The sequence below is a fragment of the Phalaenopsis equestris genome, unplaced genomic scaffold, assembly GCF_001263595.1.
Source record: "Phalaenopsis equestris unplaced genomic scaffold, ASM126359v1 Scaffold000223, whole genome shotgun sequence".
Lineage (NCBI taxonomy): Eukaryota > Viridiplantae > Streptophyta > Magnoliopsida > Asparagales > Orchidaceae > Phalaenopsis > Phalaenopsis equestris.
The window spans coordinates 1,938,697-1,948,727 of NW_018164665.1; the positions used below are offsets into that span (position 1 = coordinate 1,938,697).

The 10,031-nt window shown below is 35.1% G+C and overlaps 1 protein-coding gene across 1 annotated transcript; it reads right to left on the reverse strand.

The window, feature by feature from the left end:
- Positions 1 to 430: 430 nt before the first annotated feature.
- On the reverse strand, positions 431 to 3,682 carry LOC110023241. The gene is given in 4 exon segments (XM_020722554.1): positions 431 to 642; positions 747 to 874; positions 966 to 2,232; positions 2,235 to 3,682. Coding segments are annotated over 3 exon segments (2,589 nt in total). The 5' UTR covers positions 3,525 to 3,682; the 3' UTR covers positions 431 to 642; positions 747 to 842.
- Positions 3,683 to 10,031: the final 6,349 nt, after the last annotated feature.

Consider the following 10,031-nt stretch of genomic DNA (forward strand, 5'->3'; position numbering starts at 1 on the left):
CATAAATTTAGAAAACAATTTTACCAACTTTAAACTTCGGCCCTTCTCAATCAAATTTAGGCTTGACAAAAATACTTTCCACCACCTAAAATACTCAATAGAAGTTTCTTGAACAGGATGCAGCTATCCTCAAGAGAGAAGAAACTTTGGATTCATTCCATAAATTTGGACATCAAGGTTACCTTCAATGATCGACTAACATCAATCTTCAATCCTTCTCATTCAAATTCAGGACTGGCATTACTAACATAAACTGCCGACATTAACAACGTCAACAACCGGAAATTATAACTATGAAATATATGATACAATCATAGTCATCATATTCCACCAAACATGCACGGTCAGTTGCTGACAAAAACAACAAAAAGCACAATTTTTTGGTATAAATATGGCAATTCTAACAAGTACTAAAACAAACTGTGGCAGGTGAGTGAAAGAGTAAAATCAACTTTTCTGTGATAAAAACTGCAATTTCTTTACATAAAAGCATTTGGACTGCTCTACAGCAATAGAAATAACTTTAACATGAGTTAAGAAAGAAAAATTATGTAAGCCATCTCTATAAGCTATCCTAAGGAGCAATGCCTTAACTTCTGAAAGGAGATAAATTGCTTGGAGATACAGCCTCTTGACAATGCCCTAAAATTTTGTTAAATTGAAACAAAAACCATTAGAATTCACACAACAAAACCATTGCGTAATTTCATAAATTTATAAAGGGTAAAACAGAGAAGGACAGGTACCCGAAAAGTAATGAACTTTCAACTGCTACTTTCAATTGGTCACACATCTTTACTATAGCTACCAAAAATACACGCACACTGAACTAGTCAAGCTTTCTAATCAGTTGACACCAGCACCACAGAATCATCTGGCAATTGAACAAAAAATATATGAATGTAAACATAAAAAAACCCCATTTCCTTGATAAATTTCAACAGTGGGAGATAAAGGGCAGATACCTGGAACCACGGAGGTCTCTGCTTTTACTGGAGAGGGATCCTTTTGTGGCGTGGTAGCAGGAGAAGATGATGTTGAGTACCTAAGCCTGTAGCTGACAAGTTTGGGCCCAAAAGCACTAAATTTTCCTGAACTACTGAAAGCCACTTCAGCATCAGCACCTCTTTTGAACAAGACTGAAGCACGTTTGCTCTTTCTCGAAACTTCAGTTTCTGCCTCTTTGAGAGGGCCAAACTTACTGAAAATTTTTATGAGATCTGACTTGGAAGGAAGACCATCAGGATCACTAAAGCTCAAAATTAGCGCAGCAGGATTGGACTCTTCCACATTTGTATCATTAGACAAGCTTACTACTCTTTCTTCTTGTTGCTGCCTATCACTAAGAATAGCAGAACCATCAGACACATGTTCAATAGTGTTCAGTGTAGGGGCTTCCAAGTTACTAGAAACAAATGATATCCCTGCAGCTTTTGCTTTCTTCAATTGATTAGTTTTAGAGGTAGCTTTCCTCTTTCTGCTCCAAGAAGGATCCTCTTTCTTTGGGTTCTCTTCAAATATGACATCAGACCAGTAAGAATCTTGTAAATAATCAGACTTTACCTCCACAGGGACTAGTTCAGACTCAGCTAATTTTTTCCTGCCCCTTTTGCTCTCCACTAGGTTCTGCAACTTATCATCATCATCACCAACATGAAAATCCCTCCAATTCAAAAAGAAACTGCTAGCAATAGGTTGAAATCGATGTGCTTTAGTTGGACCTCTTGCGGCAAAACAGAGCTGGGACAGCATCTCACTTGGTGCTGGATAGTCCAGCTTCAAAGCTGCTTCTGTTTTTGGAGACTTAGCATTACCCTTATAGAGTTTTAAGTCATCTTGCTCTGTGCTAGAAAATTTCATTTTATTTGCAACTCGGCTGATGCGTTGTCCAATTTTTAAAACCGTTGAAGAATCTGAAATGCTTCCAAGATCAACCAAGGACTTCAGTCTCTTTGTCTTGCCTTGTCCAAAGCCATCAGAATCGGGATAACTAATCTTGCGCTTTTTGCTGGAAGAAATTGAAGCAGCAGCATAAGCTGTTTGCTCCATCAGCTCATGCAAGCTTTTTTGTTTCCTGCCATCCTCTTCAATGGTCTTTCCGCTACCAGGTGGCCTGCCTCTGCCTCTTCTCTTTTCCTTAGCAGATGTGTCATTTAAAAGAATTCCATCATTGTTATATTCCATCTTCCTTCCATCCTCAACAATGGCCTTCTTTTTACCACGCGGCCTGCCACTTCTCTTTTCCTTTGAGGATATCTCATTTGAAACAACTTCATCCATATATTCCAACCTTCTGCCATCCTCTTCAATGGTCTTCTTTTTACCCCGTGGGCGGCCCCTGCCTCTTCTCTTTTCTGTTGAAGACATATCATTTGAAAGAAATCCATCTTTCTTATATTCCACATGAATACATGATCTTGTCCTCCTCCTTCCCCTTCATGAGCTGAAACATCTTCGTCATGTGATAACCATCCACCATTACAAAATTCTGGAAGTTCTGAATAACCCTTTGACATATAGATGGCCTTCAGCTGTGCATATACTTTAACAAGCTCCAATTTTTCAAGCTCTCCACAAGGAAACTGAGCTAATCCATAAATATAGTCAAGCAACCTGTTCGGGTCAAACGAATTGGCAACCAAACTTCTATCCAATGTAGGGCAGCATGTACCTTCTTTAATCCCAGCATTCACAACCGTTTTGTGCTTTAAATCAGCAATGAGCAGATCCGCAATACAACCACAGGTCATTCCAAACTCTACGCGTCTCTCCACCTCTCCCAATGCTTCATCAACAGCATCCACAAACTCAACCAGGCTGCTCTGCTTCTCCATCTGAGCGAAGAAAGATTCAAAAGGCTTCAATCTTGTCTTATCATTCCAAGCAAAAGTTTTGTCCCCAAAATATGCTACAAGAAAGTGATCTTTCTTCCAATGCTTCAGCGCCATATCTGACGCAAATGAAGGATCGTAGATCGATCCAGGCCACCATGGATGGCTCCTCACTTTACCCCACACCATATCACAAACAGAAAACTCAGATTTGCATGTTTCTTCCTCCTTTATTTCTAACAGCTTGCCATCAACATACTTCCCCAACTCAGACGTCGGAGACTCCTCCACCTCTCCAAAAAAGCCGTCTTTCTTGGAAACCTCATCAGAACCATTATCATTGAAAAATAATTCTTTACTCACCAGATTCGTATCCTCCGGCAGAACCTTTGCACCGCTTTCATCCGCATCGTCCAACTCAGGGCCATCAGCTTTCAAATTCAAATCGTTGTTGGAACCCGCAAAATCCGCATCCAGAATAACGCCCTCTCCACCTCCATCAAATTCTTCAACCTCCATAGCATTCTTATCTTCATCCGGATCCACTGCCCTCACATCGTCCTTAGCAGACGAATCCCAGTCAAATTTGCAGGCATCGCCGGAGCCATCGAGTTCTGTCTGGTGCACCACAGCGACGGAGTTGAGGTCGAGGCTCCGAGGCGAAACGTAGGAGGTAGTCGGCTCGCCGGACATTGGAAGGGCAAAGCAGAATCCTTAGCGTTGAGAAGAAACCCTAATTCGGGGAAATAGGAGACGAGAGAAGAAACCCTAATTTTCCGATCGATGAGAAGCACCAATTGAACGATCGGGGAGAAATAAGCTTTTCCCCTTTTGCCGCCACCTATGCTCGATAAATCTCACCCTATGAACTGCCAAAAAGAAAATAAATAAATAAATAAATTCCAAATTAAAAAATATTGAATTTATTTTTTAATTAATGCATATTTTTTATTAATTTTTTAAATATTATATCCATATTAAAATAGTTTCTAGGAGATTTTACATGCAAGTCCTATGTTTTGTATGTATTTACATATCTAATAACTAAATTTTAAGCATAACATTCAAGACTTTAATTTTTTCATATAAAAAAGATCATTATTATTTATTTTTAAAGATTTAAATATATTTTTTTCATTAGATTGAAGCATTAGAAATATAAATATGAATGTTTATGTATTAGACATGTAAATAGAAAAGAATTGTAGGATAAGTATGTAAATTTTTCTAGTTTTAATTATTTTAAGACTCTTTTCATTATATTTTGATGGGAATATTTGCATAATTTAGCTTGTAAATAAGATGTTCGTGTTGAGCTCAATTTTAAGCTTGTTTGTTCGAGTGAGTGAGTTTATTTGAATTAGCTTGTTTTATCATTTAACATACAAACTAGAATTTAAGCTTAATTAATTAAAAAATTAATTTAACAAAAAGTTGTGTACTTGTCACTCCTTTATACATGTAATTAACAAAGATAATTTGCACTGGTGCGGGACTAAAAAAGTTGGCCATTGGGCATGGAGCTGAATGGATATAAAAAATCTTACATATGGAGCACAATAAAATTTTGTCACGTGTATGACTGGGCTCACCTAAAAAATGACGAAAATGTCTTTATTGTGGTGTTTTACAAAACAACTCCAATAACACCGCAATAACACCAATGAACAACACCAATGACACCGCCAGAAGGACCATGCAAATAACATTGCGGTTCATCTTCAATAACCTCACAAAATAACTCCAATAACACCACAATAACATCGGTGATAAGCGCCAATAACACCGCCCGGAGGACCATATAAATGACAGTGTGGTTCCACTTCAATAACCCCACAAAACAACTCCAATAACACCAGTGAATAGCGTCAATAACACCGCCTAGAAGGGCCACGTCAACAGCACGAATCTCAAAGCAACCAAATGACAAGGACAAAAGATGATCATTGGAGGATCGAGCGACCGAATAGCAACACAACATGGATCTTAGAAAAGCAAACGATCAGAGGATAGACCGATCGATCATGCACAAAACTATTCTATCGGTCGACAACATAAGGATCTAGAAATCATTCGAGGAAAGCCCAGACGGTCGACATGACTTGAGATGATTGATCAAACATCAGAATCACCAACTATTTATTAACGATACATAATCTGAAGGCAGTCGATCGTTAGAGCTTAAGGATTGGCAGACTCAATACTAGTTAGACGACCATTTTTTCTATTTTGTATTTACTTCGTAATTTACCAATCGGACCACTTCACAAGCTAATGATTAGGAGGCAAATTTGTAATTACAACACTCGTATCCCTATGCATATAAATAGGGGTCATTTCATAATAGAAGGTTATGTGTTTTTCTGTTCTTTATTGTATCTTCTTCTTTCTTGTGCTACACACTATTTCTTGGGTGTGTTTCATGGATGTTTTTTGGATTCAACATCCTTTTATGTGTGGTGAGCATGGAACCATGTCGTCAACAATAATATGAGCACAACGACAGCAACAAGAAGAAATCATCCACAGAAACATAGTAGAAGCAGGATACACCAGAGTGTTTGTAGAAGAATTCGTACAATAGGGACTGCATATCCTGAGAACTCAGACAATCTGAATAACACCAAAGTCTGATGAATGATGCGAAGATAGCTTGTGACAAACAGTAATCTTTGGAATGTCACTAACAATCTGAAATAAAACGTCCCCAGATACTACTGGAGGTTACATTGATTTCTCAATTTTGTTTCTTTTGAAAGTACTTATGTTCCTCCTGAATGGATGTCCAATATTTAAAAACATATGGTGACATTCAAATAATGAATTCTTCTTGCCATGCTGAAGCGTGAATGTCTTAAATGAATTCATGCAATATGCACATATTGGATTTCCCATAGTGCTCCACCAAAATAACATTTTATATGCTGAAAAATTATTTATTGTTCACATTAATGCTTCTTTCGTTAGGAAATTGTGTTTCAAATCATAAGTCATAACACATCTTTCCCAAAGAATCTACGACTCAGCTATTAGTGGCTGCAAGTATATCAATTCGACTTTTAGGACTACTAGGACCTCAAATAATCAAGGTCGAGAATAAGAAGGCATTATCGGGTGGTGTGGGTTGGGTTGGGTTGGGTTGGGTTGGGGGGGTGTTGATTTTATGATGTAGCGATCACTACCAACTAAGAGTAGGGCATCGCGGTCTAAGTATATGGTGAGAAGCAATCCGAGTATAAGCTAAGTCTCACATTGTGTGCTTCTGCAACAAGCTTGGGATATAAATGATAAAAAAAATTTCATGCCTCTCCATCTGCAAGATGTCTCAATAATTGATATCCTATTACTAGCTATGTTGTCATGTCGTATGTGCATAATTACATGAGGAAGCAACTAAAGACATGGAATAAGCGATATATGGAAGAGATGCTGGTAAGGAACTTATTTCTGACTCTTTTTTTATTATTATTTTGAGTTTTAAATCTCGAAGAAGTACATAATATACACTGATTTTCTATGTACTTGACTTAATAAAGTAACATGAAATCGTTCACGCAACAATCAATCTTCTCCATTTTCAACCGTAACTTAGAGATCAGCATTTTCGTCCGGTATAAATCTTCTGGAACTAAGCTCTCTTGTGGATTAGTCTTTTCTAGCAATATTTCAAACTAATTGAAACACACTCAGGGCATATTAAACTTTGTTTTAATTTTTAGCATTCTAAGGGCTACACATAACTCAGAATGAGAAGTGCATCCCTCCCACAATGGCCTTTGAGTAGTATTCAGTAAATAAGAAGTTTGAGCCTCCCGATAGAAAGCAGAACGTTAACAGCTTACTGTTGTTAAGGCTATTGAAGATTGATAATCTGTCATATTTTTTTGAATTTTTGGATATAATGTTATCTTTCACCATAACTACACTAAACCTTACATGAGTTTATTTCTTTCATATTTATTTTTCAAGTGGAAAGTCAATCATTAACTTATGCATTCTCATCTCCACAAACCCCACACATGATTAACTGCACACCACAAAATATGTTTTTAGAATGAAATATTTCACATGTTGTAAGAGTTTTCACTACATCATCCAGTATGAGGTCTATATTCCATTGTCAAAATAAAATTTCATTTCAAAATCTAATTTATCAGTTACAAAATGAAAATTCAATTCAAAATTTAATTTGCATTGTCATAATAGGAATTGAGCCAATAAAAATTAGATTTCAAAGCGAATTTTTATTTTGAAACTAATAAATTAGATTTCAAAATGAATTTTCTGGAAATAGAAATTAGACTTCATAAATGAGAAAACGATGTATGCACTTACATTATATGAATTTTTTTTTATATGAAAATATTTTGAGATGTGCAATTAATTGCGTGTGAGGCCGCAACAACGAGAAAGATTAGTTTCATGATTGGTTTTACATATAGAAACAAATTACGAAGTTAATATATTCTTGAGAGAGTTGAAATGGCTACAGTTGCATACAATATTAGAAAAAGACTACGGAAAGTCTAAGTAAACCGTAAGAATTATATTTCTTTAATATGAAACAACGATTATCACTCGAAAATTGACTAATTTATTTTAAATTTATAAAAGACCGATAAAAATAAACGACCCATGCTTCAAGTCAAAAAAATTGTATCAAATTTTTTTAAAGTCGACCACAGTTAAGCTCGAAATCAAAACATTAACAACCTACTGAGGCTTTTAGGGCTATCAAAGATTGATAATCGGCAAACATTTATCCATATTTTACCTCTAATTTTATCTGTCACTATAGCTACATCAACTCTTTCAAGAGTATATTTCTTTCATATTTTTACTACAATTGTAAAGCGACTGATCCACCTAAGTATTCTCATGTCAATAACATTTTTTTACTAGATTATTTTCACACCTCTAAACAAATTCTGAGAAGTAAGAGTCTTTCATAAGATGTAAGTGATTTTATTTCTTCCTCCAATGGGAAATGTAATTTTCATTACCAAAAAAAAATAAAAATCACTTTGAATATTATGTTCATGATATTGAAGAACATAATATTCAAAGTTTATTTTCATTTGGCAATGAAAAATAGACTTTCGAATGGAATAAAAAATGAAAATTTGCATATCTAATGAAACACTTCATTCTCGGATTTTATTTAGAAGTGTGTAAGTAATCTAGTTAAAAGTTGGAGAGACGAAGATGCTTAGATTTATGATTGTTTTTTCACTTGGCGATAAAGTATGAAACAAATATATCAGTGAGAAGATTGGTGTAGCTACAGTAGCATACACTATTAGAGGGAGACAACTTCATGGATTGCAAATGAATGTTCAATTGATTAATGATCACCGACAGAACTAACATTACTAAGATGTTAAACGATCCGACTTTGAGCTGAGATGATGTAGGCTCCAAATAAATTCGATCCAAAATTTTGGCTCGTAGATCAGCGTTTATTTCAATCTCAGTTTCATGAATGAGTCAAACTTAGAATTAATTTTTTAGTGCTCATCGTTCTTCGAGATAATTTCACAGCCCTACACTACTCACCACCAAAAACCAAAAACATCAACTTGCATACAAACTGGTTTTCCGGATTTAATAATTTTGTATTTGCAATATTTATTAAATCCTATTCAAACTAAATCCTGCCAGCAACTAAACAACCCTTAATCTAACACTTAAGGGCTATTTAGGAGCAAGTTTTAAACATGATTTATGCAATATTTAAGTTAAATCCTCTCAAATAAAGAAAAAAAATAGAAGTTTTGTGGGTCGAAGATTGGAAGAGCTATTGTGGGTGTAGGGGGGAAATGTTGGACTTTTCTAGAGCATTGAAGAGAATGGTGCATATTGGCCTTCGACATAGCTAAACAATCTGATTTTGATTCGACCGAAGATCTGTTCGAAAGAAATTTAATCCAAAATTAATTTTCGAACGATTGTTACGTAACACATATATAACTTAAACCATAAATGTCCTAAGTTCCAGTATAACATAAATTTTAAAAATGTTAAGCCTTAAATTCACAGTCCTACCCTAAGTGTTAAATCAAATCGTGGATCGATCACACTAAACTTTAATCCGTCCCAACGTTGATCAATTATTGGCTTCAACCTTAACTATAGATATTAAATTCTACTCTCAATCCTTATGCAATTACATATCTAATACATAAACATGCATTTTTTGCAAATATATGATTTTACATTTACATGAAAAGCTGTATTAAAATGTAAAGTTTAATGTTAGATATATAAATATATCTAACATTTAAATAAATATTAAAATTTAGTGGTATGTATCTAAATCTTTTTAAATAAATATTTTGGGATTCTACGTTTAAACATACATAACAACCATCATATTAAACAATTGGGTTTAGGGTTTATCTTAAAAACAAGAGAAAATAAAAAATGTTAAAAGCTTCAAAGAAGAGGAAATTAAGAAATGAAGTTTTTTAAGATTTACAACTGTAAAGTAAATCAAACAAGCCAATCATAAGAAATTGAGAGACAAACCGAATCAATAAAAATCAAAAAAAGAAAGCAAAACTGCCAAAACAAAGAGAAGAAGGATAATCAACTAGAGCTTAGAACTCATCAGCAGCAGGAAAACATTAAAATTACGTCATAGATGTTGAACGTATAAAAATATATTCAAAATTAGTTAAATTTTAATGATAGCTGGAATTCATCACAGCTCAATGTCGGCACTATTTTTGGTGTGGGGTTTGCCCGTAAGAAGTTGTCGGTCATCGGAATTGAAATCCCGTTGCCCGCTTCGGAAGGACGTTTTTTTTAAAAAAATTTAGTTTTGAAAAAGATGAAGTCAAACTGACCCCATAATTTTCATAGTTTAGATGAAAGAGCACTTTATCTCAAATCATGTATCCATCCCGAAGGATGAACGCAAGAATTGAAAGTGAGGCTCGATCAAATAAACTAAAGAAAGTTATGACATCCGTTTGGTCTGCGAAACCAATGTATTGGCTGACAAGTTCCCCTATTTAATATAAGGAATTAAATAGGGTTTATATTATGCTGGGTTCGGGAAAAGCTTCCTATAAGGGCAAACCCCTATAGTTAATTACATCTTAGGTAACAAAAGTTACCTAAGAATACTCTCGATAAAAGTCAAGAAAAATTACCTTCAAGGAGTTCAAATGGTAAGGACATCTCAAAGATATCGGA